The 17,829-nt window shown below is 50.2% G+C and overlaps 2 protein-coding genes and 1 long non-coding RNA gene across 38 annotated transcripts in view; 1 reads left to right on the top strand and 2 right to left on the bottom strand.

Annotated features, from left to right (window-relative positions):
* The window catches only part of SPTBN2 (spectrin beta, non-erythrocytic 2), a 43,615-nt gene extending 41,716 nt beyond the window's left edge, over window positions 1-1,899 (bottom strand). For 2 of the 11 annotated variants that reach the window (XM_085010624.1, XM_085010623.1), the window contains exons 1-2: window positions 1,631-1,899; window positions 6-129 (exon numbers count right to left, since the gene is read on the bottom strand). Coding sequence is in view for 1 of the 11 variants with exons in the window: in XM_085010622.1 (XP_084866748.1) it covers window positions 6-129; window positions 950-1,247 (422 nt within the window). In the remaining 10 variants the exon portion in view is untranslated. The other 9 variants (XM_021082771.2, XM_021082770.2, XM_085010622.1 and 6 more) reach the window with 8 other exon arrangements.
* An 865-nt stretch (window positions 1,900-2,764) lies between these two features.
* On the bottom strand, window positions 2,765-14,341 carry LOC146405044 (uncharacterized). The gene is made up of 2 exons (XR_014836836.1): window positions 14,233-14,341; window positions 2,765-5,276 (listed from the first exon to the last, which is right to left on the bottom strand). It is a non-coding gene; the product is annotated as an uncharacterized LOC146405044 (long non-coding RNA).
* A 173-nt stretch (window positions 14,342-14,514) lies between these two features.
* The window catches only part of TOP6BL (TOP6B like initiator of meiotic double strand breaks), an 89,986-nt gene continuing 86,671 nt past the window's right edge, over window positions 14,515-17,829 (top strand). For 16 of the 26 annotated variants that reach the window (XM_085010703.1, XM_085010701.1, XM_085010700.1 and 13 more), the window contains exons 1-2: window positions 14,515-14,630; window positions 17,100-17,241. In XM_085010703.1, coding sequence (XP_084866829.1) covers window positions 14,601-14,630; window positions 17,100-17,241 — 172 coding nt within the window. In that variant the 5' untranslated portion in view covers window positions 14,515-14,600. Of the gene's footprint in view, window positions 14,743-17,099; window positions 17,242-17,829 lie in introns of all 26 variants that reach the window. The other 10 variants (XM_085010719.1, XM_085010721.1, XM_085010720.1 and 7 more) reach the window with 2 other exon arrangements.

The raw sequence follows: 17,829 nt of genomic DNA, 5'->3' as shown, positions 1-17,829 counted from the left end.
CTCACTCTCTTCCCTTCACCTTCAAGGAAAACTGGTCTGTGGATACCCTGCCCGCGCCTGAACCGACCAGCTCTCCAGCGCTGGAATCGCGGCTGCTCGCGGACCGGAGGAGGGCAGCTGAGAAACAACCTGCGGAGACAACACGCAGCAGGTTAGGACAGGGGCAAGCCGGCAGCTCAGACAAGCATGCAATGCCATACGGTTTAATGGGGGAAAAAGTCGTTCCAAGCCAGAGTGGATGGGAAATGCCGACGGTGGTGCTGGAGTTGGAACACCCCAGGAGAAGGCCTTGCGCGCTCGTTCTGTGTCGGCGGACTCCAAGCGCTCTGCACATCTCGGCCACAGGGACACCTTACGCCCGCCCCTTTACCCCCCTACCCACCGGGTGCTGGTCACCACAGCTAGCCATGTCCCCGACCCCCCCCCCCAAACACACACCGAGGGACCATAAAGAGAGCAAGGAGCTAGCTACCAAAGGGGAGAGGCGAGGAGAAGCCCACCTGGCTCCATAGGGAGCCGGGCGCTCGCAGTCGCGGGGCAGAGACCGCCGGCAGAGCCCGCAGCACCTGGATCGGCGCCGGCAGGTCCGCCTCCGCTACGCGGAACAGCTGGCGCTGTCAGACACGCTCAGAGCCCAGCGACCCGATCCCTTAACGCGTTTGTCAGCCCCAACTCTTCCAGAGTCTTCTCTCGGCTCCGGAAAGGCCCGCGTCCCGCAAGCCTCGACCCCTATTGCCCGCACACCGGTACCTGGGTGGCTGGCACTTGACTCCCCATCCCGTCCGCGGGACCCGGCCGGAGCGAGCGCCAGGCACCGCATCCTCCCACCCCAGCTCCCCAGGCCGGCCCCGACCCCGACCCCCACCCCGATCCCGCCGCCCGCACGCGGCCGCACAAAGCGCACCGCCTCGCCGGTCGGGACAAAGCGGGCCCGGGCACCGGCACCTACCTCCGTGCGGAGCGCCGGCCGGGCAGACCGGAGCGCGGCAGGCGGGGGCGCACCGGTCGTCGCCGCGCCCGCACCCCGGTCGCGAGGGGCGGTTGCCGGCGGCGGCGGGGCGCAAGGCAGGCGGCGGGCGGGCGCTGTCACGGGGCGCGAGCGGCGCGGGGGGCGCGCGGGGCCGGCGGCGGCGGCGGGGCGCGTGGCGGAGCGCGGGCGCGAGCGGCGGGACTGCGGCGCCGCGGAAGGAGGACAATAGCCTCCCCCTGCCGCAGGCCGCCGGCTCCCGCGGGAGGCCCGGGACCATCTGGAGCCGGCGGCCCCGCGGGGCTCGGGGCGGGGCCGGAGTCACCCCCTCCCCGCCCGGCGCCATGGCAACCGCGGCCCCTCTCGGGTCCCCGCTCCGCTCCCCGGCCGGAGGTCGCTGACCTTCCCCGGGGCGAGCGTGGCGTCGGCTCCTCCGCCGGCTCCCGATCCCTCACCGCCCTCCCTGTGAGTGCGCCCAGAGCCCCATCTCCCGGTCCTCGCCGGCCCTGGTCACCCTCGGGCCCTCAGGGTAACCCCCGCCCCCACCCCCAGCTTTCGCGGTCCTGTTCCCGCAGTTTGAGTACCCCACCTTTGTCCTTACGCCGCTTTTCGCCCAAAATCTGTATCCCGGGGACCTGCAATCCTTCCTTTAATGGCACTCACCGCCCAGAATGTTTCCCAATATTCAGCCTCTGTTTTCCGTTTCAGATTTTCCTCCTTGGGCACCTCCAGTCAGTCCATCTCCCTTTAGGCATTTCTTTCATCCATCCCTTCTCTCTCTGGTCCTCCTTTGGGCAGGTAGGCCGGCTCTCTTTTCCAAAGCATCTCCATGGTACATGTGGTGGAGATTCGTCTCCTCCTCGCAGATCACATTCTCGGAACAGTCATCACTGCAGCTCTTCTGGGCTCCTTCTCAGCTCCTCTCATTTATCAACCAGAATTCCGGCCTACTCACTGTCTTAAAAGGGAATGGGGGTGGGGACGGACATTTCTAGGCCTGGCACAGCTGGGTTTCTCCTTGGTGTAAGTAGCATCTGAATGGTCTAAGGGCTAAGGTCATTAACCAAGGTGAACTGCTCGCTGCTTAAGAGAGTAAGGAATTATGCCCAAATAATTAAGTTATAGAGTGCCAGGTAGGGACTAAAAGTGCATTATTTCGTGTGACTTCCCCCCCCCCCACACACACACGCCAGCTCTAGGAGGTAGGTACAGTTCTTTCATCCTAGGAGATTAAGCTCAGAGATGAACTAGTAATACTAGTTTGAGCTTGGTACAGAGCAGTCTGAATTTAACCATTAGATTTTACTGCCCCTGAAGATGTGGGCCTGTTTCTACCTGGGAAATGCCTGAAATGGCCAAGTTAGGGCAATGTGAAGAATGGACTCTGCTTGAATGATTGGTTTAAGGCTTTATTTATTTCTGGGTAATGGCACTTTAGGAGTTTGCTCCTTTCTGAAAAAGTATGCAAACTGAAACAAATATATAAGTAATCAAAGTACCCTCCAAATATGATTTTGGTAAGGTGAAATTGTTTGGGTTAAACCCACTCAAAAACATTTTCAAGGTTAAAAGAAGCCCTACTCCTTGGTGTCATCTCACCTACCTGGCCTCAGTTTTCCTAGTCTATAAAATGGGTTGAGAGAGGCAACCCATTTTATAGACTAGGTGTTAGTTGCACTAAACGATGACTTTGAAGTTCTCTCCCAGCTCTGATAGTCAGATTCCACCACTCAGCTGGAACAGTGATTCTGCCACCAAGCTGGAACTTGACTTTCCACACCACACTTCGCCATTAACTGTAATTCAGGCTATTTATTTTTTGACAGTCACACCTCAGGCAACCCAATCAAAGAAGTGAGGGCATAAGCTGCACCTGTTCCCAAAGGGAGTAGTGAGTGGATTCAGGGGGAAGGGAGCACCAAGATGTGCTTTTGGTCATCAAGGAGACTTGGTCAGGGATGCTAAAGCTGATGGGATGAGAATCAGCTCATCTGCTGCTCCTGCCCTGCTTATGGGAACCGAGGGTCTCCACAATCGCCTATTAGACTATGACCCAACTAGAGGACAAGGATACTAGGGTTTATGATTAGCATAATAATAATATCTGGTATATAGTGATTTCCCCTTTTCGTCATTTCATAGTCCTTTTAAAAGCCTCATGAGGGAGTTCCTGCTGTGGCACAGGGGGTTAAGAAGCCGACTGCAGCAGCTCTGGTCACTGTGGGGGTGCGGGTTTGATCCCTGGCCCGGGAACTTCCTTGGGGGTGGCTAAAAGAAAAATTAAAAATAAATAAAACCTAGTTTTGCCACCTCCAGTTGTTGACCTCGGGCAAGTTACTTAACCTCCCTGGAGTTCAGTTTCCCTCATCTTCAACTGTATCATAATGTGGGGATCAAATGCATTATTGCAGGTAAAGTACTAGAACAGCACCTGTACATAGAAAGCGCTTAACCAGTGTCAGCCATTACTGTACCACATTATCATTTTACCATACTGTTGCCCAATTTGAGGAGGAAGCTCATTCAATAAAGAGAACACGGAGATCGCTGCTCTCAGCTCTGCTACCGAGTTGCTTTGGAAACTTGTTATTTGGCTCTGTAGTGCGTCAGTACAGTCAATGATGAAGAAAACGTCTGCTTCCTTTTTGCGTGAATGGAATGATGTCTGTAAAATAGGCTGAGCTTCTTGGAGAATCCAGACTTGCTGCTTATGTTACCAAGATTCATGGAAAGGTCTTAGTAGGACTTCCTGCCACCAAACCTACAGATGTCAGCTTTCATTCCTGTGCCGTAGAAGAGGTGGGCCTGCTCACGTCTGAGACCCACCAGGCCCAGGTTCTTCTGGCTCCTGCCCTAAGTCCCATTCCCTTCTGCAGCCTCATGGCTCTCACTCCTTCTGCTGAGCTCCCTCTCTTCTGGCTCCTTCCCATCAACATTTATGTATGTGTGTGTGTTTTTATGGCCGCACCTGTGGCATATGGAAGTTCCCTGGCCAGGGGTTGAATCCGAGCTGGAGCTTCAACCTCCTCAGCTGGGCTGGGGGATCCCACACCTCCACCGCATTTGGATTTTCTTTCCTTCCTTCCTTCTTTCTTTCGTTCTTTCGCTCTTTCTTTCTACTAGAATCCTGCCGGTAGAGCAGCACTCTGCTACCTTTAGAGTCCTGGCAGCTACCGAAGGATTTGAATCAAGGAAGTGAAGTGATCAACTTTATATTTTTAAAAGATTACTCCAGGAGTTCCCTGATGGCCTAGCGGGTTAAGGATCCAACAGTGTCACTGCTGTGGCTTGGGTCTGACCTCTGGCCAGGGACCTGCCTGCGTGCCGTGGGCGTGGCCAAACAATGACTCCAGCTGCTGTGTGGGGAACAGATTAGAGGGGTACCCAAGTTGAGGTGAGAAACCAGCTAGAAGGCTGCCACCGTGGTCCAGGTGAGAGAGAAGATGGTGGCTTGAGCTTGGATGTTGGCAGTGGAGACAGAGGAACACGTGGGTAGAAAGAAATGACCGGATGTGGCAGTGGGTTAGATACAGGCCTGGTGGTGAGGAAAAGGGGGTTTGTCATGGAGGGACCATGCAACTGGAAGAAGGGAGGTACCATTTGCCGAGGTTCGGATGGGGAGAGTGTTGGTCTTGGAGATATCGAGGGGTCAGTTGTATCTGGGTGTGGAGCTCAAAGAGGTCTGGGCTGAAGCTAGACCTTTGAAGACATCGGTGTAGAGGCAGGTGGTAAGTAAAGGGGCCAGATGAGCACTGATGTGATTGATTTGATCGAGTGGAACTTCTATTCCTCTAAAGCTGCTTTCAACAAGGTCGTCAATAATCCTATTGCCAAACACAGCGTCAATGTCCAATTGCCATCTTACCCTTTCTCTGGGCAGCACTTGACTCTGCTTCTTGCAACGTTCTTCCCTTGATTTAGGGTTGCCACATTCTCTCCGGTTTTTCTTTAATCCCCGTGGTCCCTCCTTTGTTTCTTTCGTGAGTTCCTTTTCTAGCTGTGAAATAACTCGGTTGTTATTGTTGGCGATGATGTTGTGTTTGAGGCCCTGTTCTCATTCTGTGCGTTCTTCCTGGGCCATTTTATCTACTACCCAAAAGACAGCTAGAGTGGTCTTTTTAACACAACAACCTGGCAGAGCACGTCTTTGCTGAAAACCTTTCAGTGGTGCCCCAATGCCTTTGGAACAAAGTCCAAAGTCGTTGCTGTTGCTTCCTCCAGGAAGCCTTCCCTGGGCTCCGAGTCTGGGACAGGGGCCTTGTGGCATCATTCTACTCTGTTGGTTGTGTTTCCTCTTGGAGCATGAGCTCTGTGAAGGAAGAGAGAATATCCATTTCACCAGCAGAGCAGAGGTATAGATACCTGTGCAATAAATCAGTGTGAATAACAGAAAAAAAAAATCTTGGGGGAGAAGGTGATTTCTTGTTGGAAACAGGAGAAGCTAGAGGTTTTCATACCAAAGTATTTTCATTTAATTTACCTCCATCCCCCATCACTTAAGCAGCGGCAAGTGCTTAAGTGATGTACTGCCCTCTGCATAGAAGCTCAGAGTCAAAGTCTTGGTTTTTAAACCCTTAACTGACTTTTAAAAATATGCTGCAGGACTTCTCTTGTGGCCCAGCGGGTTAAAGATCTGGCATTGTCACTGCAGCAGATCAGGTTGCTGCAGTGGCACAGGTTTGATCCCTGGTCCAGGAACTTCTGCCTGCCACAGACATGGCCAAAAAAAAAAAAAAAAAAAAAAAAAAAATCTATTGTAGAGAAGATGTTCTTGAAAGCTTGAGGGTTTTTCTTTTTTTTGGCCACACCCATGGCATGTGGGTTCCCAGGCTAGGGATCAAACCCACACCACAGCAGTGCCCTGAGCCATAGCAGTGACAACACTTAGCTTGCTGCCCCACCAGGGAACTCCAAAAGCTTCAATTTTTTTAAACTGTAAAAACCAGTTTCTCAGGAGTTCTCTGGTGGACTAGTGGATGGGACTTGGTGCTTTTAACAACATGGCCTGGGTTCAATCCCTTGTCCAGGAACTGGGATTCCACATCAAGCTACTGCACACCAAGAAGGGCAAAAAGAGAGCCAGGTTCTTCAGAGGGATTTTTTTCCCCCCTTTGGAAGCTTCCCTTTAAATCTCAAGACACACAGCCGGATGAACCTCAGGTTCAGCGTCTGTGCCATCTACTGCCACGTTGGGAAGAAGGTAGGAGCTGCCCCTCCACACAGATACTGAAGCCCTTTGTGAGCTTGTAGTACAATTGAAAAAGACTGGGAAAGGAGCACAAGGGAGTTTAGATGCAACTGTGGGGTTTGTTTTCTGTCCCCACCACCAAACAATACAGACAGAAGGGGCTCATGCGCCATTTTCTTCCTGGAACTCTGAGGCGACACAGCTGTTTGAAGTACCCTGTGCTCACAAGTGCTACAGAGTAGAAGTGGCACTGTCATTTGTGTAGGAGAAGTAGGTCTGAGATATATTCTACCTCCCCCCCCGCCCGCAGCCTTCCCCCCCACCCCGACTAAGCCCAAGTGTCCTTGACTCCTTGACCTTTGGAGGAAATCTGAAAAGTTCCTTGGTGCCCAGCCTGAGAAGAGCGTGCAAGTGAGCTGAGAACTGGGTGCCTGTGGGGACGGAGGTGGGGGAGTTGTGGGGGATGGGGAGGACCCCACTGCAGAGGCTGAGGGGTATGCGAGCCAAGCCAGGGACCCCGGTGGAGCCTCAGATATACCAGAGAAAGCTGAAATGGAAGCCACAGAGTTCCTCACAAAGCAATCACTGCACCTGCTCTGTACCAAGACCACAGCTTCCACTTGCCAGAGAACTCCAGACACAGTGTGATAGAGCCCAAAGTCAAGACCCAGTGAAGGAAGCTGCACTTTATCAGGCAAGAGAGACAGAAGATTGCACTTGACCTTGAAGCCCTTTCCATGATACTGGAATAATGTATAAACCACAAAGAGGAACATTGTGGGAGGGGATTGGGAGGAGAATCCTGAGAGATTGAATTTAAAACTTGAAATTGGGAGTTCCCTGGTGGCTCAGTGGGCCTGAGGATCCAGGGTATCACCGCTGTGTAGAGGATTCGATTCCTGGCCTGGAAACTTCCACATGCCATGGGCGCAGCCAAAAAAAATAAATAAATAAATTGAAAAAGTAAAGGGGACATTAGCACTGAGTTATAGAATCTTAGAGTTGGCATGGAGCTCAGAGATCATTTAATCCAAACGGCTCACTTGAAAAAACTGGCAGTCTGAGACCCAAAGATGTTAAGCAGCTTGGCCAAGGTCATGCAGCTGGTTGAGTCTTAAATTGGTACAGTTTATGATTTTTCTGCCATTAGTAGAAGTGGGGGAGTTTCTGTTGTGGCTCAACAGTAATGAACCCAATTAGTATCCAAGAGGATATGCGTTTGATCCCTGCACTCACTCAATGGGTTATGGATCTAGTGTTGCTGTGAGCTATGGTGAGGGCGCAGATATAGCTCAGATCTGGCACTGCTGTGGCTGTGGTGGAGGCCAGCGGCTGTAGCTCTGATTCAACCCCTAGCTTGGAAACTTCCATATGCTTCGGGTGCAGCCCTAAAAAGCAAATTAAAAAAAAAAAAATTACATATTTCCTCACCTGAGTCTCTGACTTGAGATTGTAAACAAGTCTGCTGTACAGGTAAAGGGGTCAGAAAGGTGGGCTTTCAGGAGAGGTCCAGTGCCTTACAGGGACTGCCCTGACTTCCTGAGACTAATGTGGACCCGGAGACCAGTGCAACACCAACTCAGCCACGATTTGCAAAGAATGATCGTGTATTTGAAAGTAAAAGTCTGCAGATGAGCCAAGGTAAAGTCTCCAGTCAAATGGGGCATTCGGATGGCAGAGGGTGGAGGACGGCCATGGAGGGTCCTACCTGGAGCTCCCTTACGCAATGCAGGAGTGTCTGGGGTTCCAGGAGCCTCTGGGGATGTGTTCTGAGCTGAGCGATGTTTTGAGTGCAAGCTGCTGTTGACTAAACTGGAGAAACTGGAACTGATTTGAGGACATAGAAGTATTACATCCATTTATCTCTGTCCAGTTTGGATTCAAAACAGTACTTATTTATGGACAATACCTTCCAAACTATTTTTAACTTGCAAACCTAAGCACCATTAAAAACTGGGCCCCAAAATACATTTGAATGATTCTGATTCACTAAGGAACAGGCTAGGATCAACCACGACTCTCAATACTTTTGATTTTACCTGTCCATAATGAACCACTTTTTTCATTCTAAGAAGCTTATGTCACAAACCCCTGGAAGGATACAGACTCTCTTGAAAAAAATGAGGATACCCACCACACACCTGAAATACAATTTGGCAGCATCTGCTTAATGCTAAGAGCTGAAGGGCTGCCTTTGGAGTTCCTTGATAAAAAATATGAATTTTGCTGGGAATCCTACTAGGCCAGAAGCCCCCAAAGAGGAGAGGCTGTGTCCATCTTTGAAATGTAGAAATCTTAGACCAGTTTTCTGTATCATAGCCTGATTTACCTGTGCCGTGGCACAATTCCTAGGAACTAGCCATGTCAACTATTATTGGCATTGGAAATTTTCTGATAGTTAAAACACAAGGTTCTGAAGTCTTATGACCTTGTAGAAATTCTGGGCCATTGCTTTCAACTCGTGTGAACTTGGACACATTATTTAATTTCACTCTCTCTTTTTTTTCTTGTCTTTTTTGGCCACCCCCACGGCATACAGAAGTCTCCTGGGCCAGGGATCAAATCTGAGCAGGAGCTGTGACCTACACTACAGCTGCAGGAACACCAGATCCTTAACCTACTGCGCCAGGCCGCTAGGCATCGAACCCATGCCTCTACAGCAACCCAAGCTGCTACAATCAAATTCCCAACCAACTGCACCATAGTGGGAACTCTTATTTAACTTTTCTAAGCCTCAGCTTCCTCTGAAAATAGGGGATAATTTTAAGGGAAATTGTGGAGAGGCATAAAATAATGCATGTCAGGGAGTTCCCATCGTGGCTCAGTGGTTAACGCAGCAGATCCATGAGCTTTGCTCAGTGGGTTAAGGATCCCACATTGCTATGGCTGCGGCGTAGGCCAGCAGCTATAGCTCAGATTCGACCCCCAGCCTGGGAACCTCCATGTGACTCAGGTGTGGCCCTAAAAAGACCAAAAAAAAAAAAAAAAAAACCAAAAAAACAAAAACAAAAACAAACCCAAAACCAAAAAATGCATGTCAGGTATGTGACACCTGATGCCAGCTAAGGGCTCAGTAAATGTTAGCTATCGCTATTATCATTATTTTACTTGTTTCATAAGCAGACAAATCTTCCAATAAGTAAAACATAATGTATGAAAATCTAGATTTGAAAAAAAGGTTAAGGGAAGTTACTTGCATTACAAAAAGAGAGTTCTATTTGGAGTTCCCGTCGTGGCGCAGTGGTTAATGAATCCGACTAGGAACCATGAGGTTGCGGGTTTGACCCCTGCCCTTGCTCAGTGGGTTAACGATCCGGCGTTGCCGTGAGCTGTGGTGTAGGTCGCAGATGCGGCTCAGATCCAGAGTTGCTGTGGCTCTGGCATAGGCTGGCAGCTACAGCTCTGATTAGACCCCTAGCCTGGGAACCTCCATATGCCATGGGAGCAGCCCAAGAAATGGCAAAAAGACAAAAAAAAAAAAAAAAAAAAAAAAAAAAAAAAAGATAGTTCTGTTCATGAAAGAACTGATTACAGGGTTTCAGACAGTCAACTTCCCAGTATGTTTAACACGGATTTGATTCACACAAAACTGGGTTTATACAGCATTTTAGGAGGACAGCTAGTGTATAAAGCAAAGGACGTCTGTAAGACCATCATTCAGGCCAGGTCTGAGCCACTGTGACAAGGTAACAATAACAATCCTGGGTATTTCCCACCACCCTTTATAAAGGGATTAGATGAATTCTCTGTGGTCTCAAAGGGCAGAGTTGGGAACTAACGGGTGGAAGAGAGCGTGGGGGAGATTTCAGTTCATTGTAATGAGCACGTCTACCAAACCACTGCTTTCCAAAGTGGGAACGGGTTGCCTCTGAGATGGCAAATGTCCCCAAATCCAACAATTCAAGGAAAAGCTAGATATCAACTTGTCAGGACAGCTGGAATGACTCTTGCCTGACATTAGGGGGTGGTTTTCCTAACCCAAAAGACACAAGATATGCCAACTAGTTCTGCTCTCTGCCATGGATACCAGGAAGAGGTTGAGGAGGAAGTAGAGACGGGAGGAGGGCTGGAGATAAAGTAAACGAATTGGAAAAAATATTGCTCCTCTGGTCAGGAAGTACTAGATTGAATGACTTCTAAGATTCCTTCTAATTTAAAGATTCTAAAAGTCTCCAATTGTTTCGCAGATGTTATTTTAACCATATTCCTGGGAGAACATTCCTATTTTAGTTGTGGAAAACTAGAACATAACACCTAAAGTAAGTGGTAAAATGGGAAAAGAATTCAGACATCCTGACCCTTTTAGACTTTTGATCCCACAGCCTCCTCTCAACTGTTGAGAATGAAAACTGGGGAAACAAGACAGAAATGGCCTTAGAGCTAGAATGGGGGGAAATCGAGTCAACTTTGGAGATCGGTGAAACGTAAGCTCCACCAAGGTTGTATCTTACTTGCTTTAAAGATTTTGTTCATCAGCATTCCTAGAAAAATACTTCAAGTCCTGCAATCATATAACAACTTAACCAAGACTGAACACGTGGAGCCAGCATCCTCTTTCAAGGGGTGCCTAGGAGAAGAGTCTTTGTCTCGGTTAGCCTACTTGTCCGTCAAATGAAATTGATCATCTGGCCTTTGGATCAATAGGTTTATTTGGCCATATGTGACCAGATGACACAGTTTCCGTTCCCAAGTCCTCTAGACCACAAGGAATACGTTCCTTCCGGTGGACACCAGCTGGAAGGACAAAGTCAGCCCTGCCTACACAGAAAGTAAAAAGCCAATTACAGAGAGCAGAACCACTTTATGATAGAGATTTTATTGGTTATCTAGGAAGGCGAGAAACTGGACACTCAGATGAAAGGAACGCTATTCTCCTGGGCTGGTCCCAGAACCTGCTACTGGTAGATGAGAAATCTGCAGAGGGTTTTTCTGCAGAGGCAGGAAAAACAGGAAGCTACCCAGTATCACAGTCATTCTACGAAGGAGAGGAAGAAACATAGGGAAGGGGGTGAAGAAGAAATACTCTAGTTACACAAATGTTGGTATTGTCTTGGGGGAGAGTCTTTCCTCTGCTGTAGCCCAAGAATTAGCACAAAAGTCAGCACCCCTGTGGCCTCTAGTGGCCCCATAACCTAATATTCCTTTGCGAGAACATCCCCGTCTGACCCCGGGTAGGGAAGCAGAGGGAGGTGAGACCCAGATTCTGTGCTCCAGGTGGAGAAGGCCTCAAGAAGGTGAAGGGATGAGCTAATCTGAGCTTCCTGGCCCCATTTCCAGGGATGTGATTAGTGGAGAGGCACCTGGGACCTGCTCCATTTCAGGAAACCCGGTTATAGGAACTGGTGGAGGACAGACTTGGCTCAGGACCCGAGAGAAGCAGTTTATTAACCCTTTACCATTTCCTGTGTGGGAAAGTCTCTTTTAACAGTTCCCCAGGGGGAAAGAAACTCCTCAAATGGACTTAGTTTGGCAACAGCCTGAGAAGGGGAACTTCAGAGATATTTTCCACCTAAATGCCTAGGGTCTCTTCCGGGCCTTTGAATGCTCCAGGGGAGCCTGAGAACAAGGTAGTTCCTAGGAAGTATCCATGAATGATATACACAGAGAGGGCACAAAGGGGAAAAACAGCTTCACAGGTGCTAAAACATCACTGTTCACCTGGCAGCATTCCCTATGACGTTTTAGTTTCACTCAAACCCTTGGGTCTGGGTCAGAATCAATGTGGGGCTCTTTGGGGGTGGGGAGTGTGTCTCTTTTGGCCAGACAGGGGACTTCTTTTCTGAACAGACGGGATGTCCAAAGTGGTCATATGCACCCATAGCCCCATGGTAGGTGGAGGTAGGCAAGCAGAACCAGTATGTCACTAAGTCTAAGGACTGGAGAGGACTGGCTCCCTGAAGACACTCCTAAGGTCCCGGACACCAGCGCTGAAAATGTCCAGAGCAGCATCCAAAGGCTCCTTGGCTGACCTGGTTGACGAAGTGATCTTAACCTCACACAGGTCATTTAATTTCTTTGGGCCTCAAATCTTTTCATCTATCAAGGATCACTGAGAGCCTCTAACACCCCTCTGGCTCTGACACTCTACAGCGCCGAGGATGGGGTGTGGATAAAAATGAGTTTGATAATGTGGGGAGTCGGTCCAATAATATCTTAGTTACTGGCTCTCAGACAGGATGGGGCACACACTGAGAGGTGAAAGAAGGGTGGGAGCTGTGGCTGACTCAAGCCTTAGTTTCTAGGGAGATGAGGGCGTTTGAGCTCATCGTCTTAGCTCTTGCACGGAGGGGCCGGCTTCCCATAGTGAAGTGAATGCTCCCATACCACAGAACTAAGGTAAGGGACAAGCAGTTAGGGAGGTCATGCCACACACAAGATGCGCTGAGCAGCTGTGGAGAAGTGGAGAGAGTGGTTGAGAGATTTTTATTTCAGATTCTGGCTCTGCCATCTCCAAACTCAGGGTCCCATACAGTATCTTCTTGGAAGCTCATTTTCATCGTTTGTAAAACAATGATAACAGCATCTCCCTGCCAAGGTGGGAGGATTACTTAAGATGAAAGGGAAGGCGAAGACCACTGAGCACAGAGTAGGTGCTCACCAAATGGCAAAAGCCTGACTCCAACTTGGCTGATTACTGTGGTTTCCGTGGTGAAAATCCTGAGGACAGGCCCTGAGATCACAAGCTCCCTCCCTCCCTTCTGCCTACATCTGGTCCCCGGCTATGGCCCTGGCCACCTGTTAGGCCTCCCCTGCCTCTAGGATGATGTTGAATGTTCCACTGCATGTTCATCGCTGAGGCTCACTCCAAGGACAAGGGCTACACACCAGGACAACCGAGCCATTGGCAGCTGTTCCTCCACCCTTCCTTCCCAGTGCCGTTCTCAAGGTGGGGCATTTTCTGCTGAGTCAACACTCTTCAGCACCTTGGTTTCTCACCCACCACACAGTAAAGGTAATTATCTCACAAGATGCTTGCGAGAGTAAAGAACATGATGTAATGAACCAGTGGCATCTGACGATAGGTAGTCAGTCATTTCATCGTGGCTCCCTTCCCCTTGGCAGCTCCCCTTCCTAGAGGGGCACTCGAGAAAGGAGCGTGGAAGGGAGAGGAAGGCTCCATTGATTCCCCAAATCTCAGCTCTCTTATCAAATCCGAGATGGTATTATGAAGAATTTACCAGAAAGCAAAGTCACCTTTCTCCAAGGGGTCTATCTCTGAGCAACAGAGATGGGAAGGATGGTCAGTGCTGAGCAGACATGTCCATGACCCCTGGCTCAGGAGACACGTTCTCTGGAGTGGCACCAAGATTGTGTCCTGGACAGCCACTCTGCCAGCCCTCTGCCTGTTCTGCCCGGTCCTGGCTTCTTGGAGCTGGGGTGGAAGAATTTTCCCTGAAGGAAAGCAGCCAACACCCTGCCCCACCCTTCTCCTTGGGCAAATACTTGCCAGGCAGGGCTCTCTCTCACCAGGTTCCTTTTGGAGGTCTGAGGAACCAGCTGCCAAAGCACCAGTTTGGGCTCAATTCTCTCTAATCACGCCCCTCCCTGAAGAGCTGGGAGTTCAGCAGCTGGAGTCTGGAGGACTGTCTTCCTATCAGCTGGGAACGTTCCTGGAAAACCCCAGAGCTTCTCCTGTCAGCTGGAACCTAAGAAAGCCAGCTCCTTCCGCTGGCATATTTAGCGCAGTCAAATGTGGGGAGGAGCCTCTTCCTGGGAAGGGGACCTTGTCCCCTGCCTGGGGCTGGCTGGGCCCCTGCAATTAAGCTGGGAAACTGCTTGGGACAGGTGGCCGGATAAAATACGAAAACACCCAGTCTTGAATGTCAAATGAACGAATAATTTTTTTAGTATACATATGTCCCAAATATTGCAGGAGATAAATTGATATTTTTTTTACATCGAAATTTAAATTTAACTTTTTAAATTTTCTAAGTCTGGGAACCGGAGGTTGGCCTGGGGCACCTGGGGCAGGCCCTGCAGAAACTGAGACTGTTTGGGGGTCAAGCACAAGCATGGGGATCCCGCACCCGCATTAGCAGGGCCTCTCCCGGCTGAGGCAAAGCGCCCAGGGCTGTACCTCGGAGGGACCGTGGGAAAGTTCTTTCGGGAAGGACGAGTCGTGGCCTGGCCTCATTCCTGCTCGCCTCCAGCCTCGATCGCGCCCGCAGCCCCCCCACCCCCACCCCGCGGCCCGCCCCGCCGTCCACCCACGGGGCGCCGCGCCCGCTGGGTCCTCCCCATCGCTCCCGGCGGGTCCCAGCCGCTCGCGGCAGAGGCGGTGGCTGTGCGGGTGGGCGGTGCCGAGTGCGCAGGCGCGGCGGCCGGTGGGCGGGGCGCGCGCGCGCGGGCGGGAAGGGGCAGCGTCGCGCGGCCGGGCGTGGGAGGAGGTCGAAGTCACGGCGGACCGCCGGCGGCTGGGCGTCTCTGCGGTTCCCCGCGCGCGGCATGGAGGGCACGGCCGTGGCCGTCTGCGAGGTGATGCCCGGAAGGGAGCGCAAGCCAAGAAGGGCACTGAGGAGACGGCCCTTGTGAGGAGGCCGCGAAGTTTGGGCAGAGGGGTCTGGCGTTGCCTGAGGGGAGAAGGAAGGTTCGGGAATGATAGGAGTCGGTGGAAGGCAGCCAGTCCCACGCGGGGTTCTGAGGAGCACGTGGGACGTGGAGCGCCCGTGGGACGTCAAGCCCGCGGGGTGCCCCTGAGGAGTGTTTAGGCGGGGTAGGGGCGGGGGGCATGGCGGTCCGCGGAGCGCAGGTGTCGCCCCCACGTGACAGCTGAGAAAACCGAGGCTCGCGGATGGAGCCGGAGCGTTCGGCCGACGTCAGCGGACGCCGGGTTCGGGCCCGGGGCAGGGCGCGCAGAAAGCGGGGCCGGGCGCCCCTGGGGGGATGTGGGCGCCCACCTGTGCGAGGTGGGAGCGAGGGAAGGCGGTTTCAGGCCCCGGGTCAGCCGAGGTGTGGGGCGGGTTCTCGGGGCCGCTCCGGGAGCAGCTGGGGTGCTGAGAGGCCGAGGTCCAGAGGCCTCGCTCGCCCTGCTCGGACCCCGCTCTTCCGCTCTGGCCCCAGTTCCCGCCACCTTTGTTTATGACAGCAGTTTCCCAGCCCTTAGCTGATTGAATTCGTGGGTACTGGCCTCATCAGGGATGCTAGACCCATCAGATCCAACCAGAGGCCGCAAGGGGCTGACCTGCAGGCACCTCTCCCAGTCTCCCTGCCTTCTTCATTTTCAAAGAAAGTTGGAGGATTAGATTTTACAGATGGCAGAACCTAGGATAGAACCAGAGCTTCTGACTCACAGGCTAGTGTCCTTTCCCCAACTGTTCTCTCATTATGGATAAAGAAACTGGGAAAATCTTAGCAGAGGGAGCACAGTAAGTCAGAGGATGTGTGAAGGAAAGTGGTAGACTGTAGAAAAGCCTGGAAACCATCCTTCTAAACTGGTACAAATTAGGATCTTCGTTCCCAAGTTCTCACGCTGAGATCTCCCTGCCTTTGAAAAAAAAAAGTAGTAATTTTCGTTATGGTACCTCAGTGTGGAAGTGAGTGTCTACTGTCATAAACAGTAAACGACATTAAATACAGTATATTTTATTTTAAATTTGTTGCATCAAGATGGAATGTTGGGAGTTCCCGTCTTCGCTCAGTGGTTAAGGAATCTGACTAGGAACCATGAGGTTGTGGGCTCAATCCCTGGCCTCGCTCAGTGGGTTAAGGATCTGGTGTTGTGGTTGTGGCGTAGGCCAGCAGCAACAGCTCCAATTAGACCCCTAGCCTGGGAACCTCCATATGCCACAGGTGCAGCCATAGGAAAGACAAAAAAAAAAAAAAAAAAAAGAATAGCTAATATTTATTAAGCACTTAGTAAATGCCACGTACTGTGTTGAGCATTTTGCACATACTGGTTGTTTGTTTGTTTGGTCTTTTTGCCTTTTCTGAGGCCACTCCTATGGTATATGGAGGTTCCCAGGCTAGGGGTCGAATCGGAGCTATAGCTGCCGGCCTACGCCACAGCCACAGCAAAGCGGGATCTGAACTGTGTCTGCAACTTAACACCACAGCTCACGGCAATGCCGGATCCTTAACCCACTGAGCAAGGCCAAGGATCAAACCCACAAACCTCATGGTTCCTAGTCAGATTTGTTAACCACTGAGCTGCAACAGGAACTCGTGCACATACTGTTTTTTAGTGGCTGCAGCTGAGGCACATTGAAGTTTTCCCCACCCAAGGATTGAATCCGAGCTGCAGCTGTGACCTTTTAGCCCACCGCGCTGAGCTGGGGATGGAAACCACACCTGCAATGACCCAAGTGGCTGCAGTTGGATTCCTAAACTGCTTTGCTGCAGTGGGAACTCCACATATTATTTTGATTACCTTCAGCAGCAGCCATACCTGGTAGATTTGTCTTCATTTTTTATAAATGAAGAATCTGAGGTACAGAGAAGTTAAATAAGTTGCCCAAAGCCACATGCTAGAATTTGGCTCATCAGGGGTTCAAACCCAGGTTATCCGTCTCCAGAGCCAGTGCTCCTGACTAGTATTCTGGCTCCTGGAAGGTAAAGATGCTTCATATGCAGATGCCATTCTTAGTCTTCTTGTTGGCCTTTATTTGGGGAGGGAAAAAAAAAAAACACAGGAAAAACAAACACCCACTTAATTTTTCCAAATTATTATTTCCAGATGAACTTACTCTTTGAATAAAGCAATTTTTTGGTCTCCATTTTCTCTCTTGGACATTGTGTTGAATTTCACTGTCTGTTTTTCTATGTCACTCCCCTAGATATTTCTTTTGTTTAGACATAATATTTGTTCTGAACAAATGTAAATCTGACATTTTGCAAGCAAGAATTTTTTTTTGAAATGAGAATTATTAATTTAACCGTATCATAAAAGTTTACTACTACATGATTTCTAAAGAAGGTTGTGCTTTCTTTGAATTGTGCCCTTTTCAGATATTGAAATATTTAATAATTCACTGGAAGTGTGAAACAGCAGGAGTATCAAAAGGAGCATTGCCAGAAGGACAGCTAATGATTTCCATAGACGCGTTAAATGCTAAGTACCAGGCAGATACTCTTCATTGTGTAACAACTAGTAAGTGGAGAAGGAAGAAAATACTGATTTCCATCTTTGTTTTGTTATGATTTATGTTACAGTTTATTTAAAGTTTTCAGTTAGTCATAATCTTTTATCATGTTATCAGTCCAAATTTGTCCCAAATTAAACTTAAAGGATTATGAAATAAGTATCTGGTGATAGATTTACAAATCTGTCATATAGGAAAGGTGAGTAGAATGACTCTTATCAAAGGATTATTTATTTTACTGGTTTGAGTTGAAATTGCTCAGAAACAATCTAACTCTTGCTCTTGGTTTTAACCTCCTTTTTCACAGCTAAGTTGTATTACATTGAATTTTATCTCCTTTCTTTGATGTCTAGCCTTTAGTAGTTGGGAAAGAGCCAAAAAGTAACGGAAATGGAGGAGTTCCCGTTGTGGCTCAGTGAGTTACAAACCCAACTAGTATCCATGGAGATGCAGGTTCCATCCCTGGCCTTGCTCAGTGGGTAAAGGATCTGGCATTGCTGTGAGCTGTGGTGTAGGTTGCAGACGTGGCTTGGATCCCGCGTTGCTGTGGCTGTGGTGTAGGCTGGCAGCTGCATCTCTGATTCGACCCCCTAGCC

The sequence above is a fragment of the Sus scrofa genome, chromosome 2, assembly GCF_054392235.1.
Source record: "Sus scrofa isolate SSC_HxYL_T2T_F1_AM1 chromosome 2, Sscrofa_HxYL_maternal_Yorkshire_Landrace_v2.0, whole genome shotgun sequence".
Taxonomy (NCBI): Eukaryota; Metazoa; Chordata; class Mammalia; order Artiodactyla; family Suidae; genus Sus; species Sus scrofa.
Note: the sequence above shows the minus strand (reverse complement) of the source record. Positions and strands in the feature narration are given on the sequence as shown.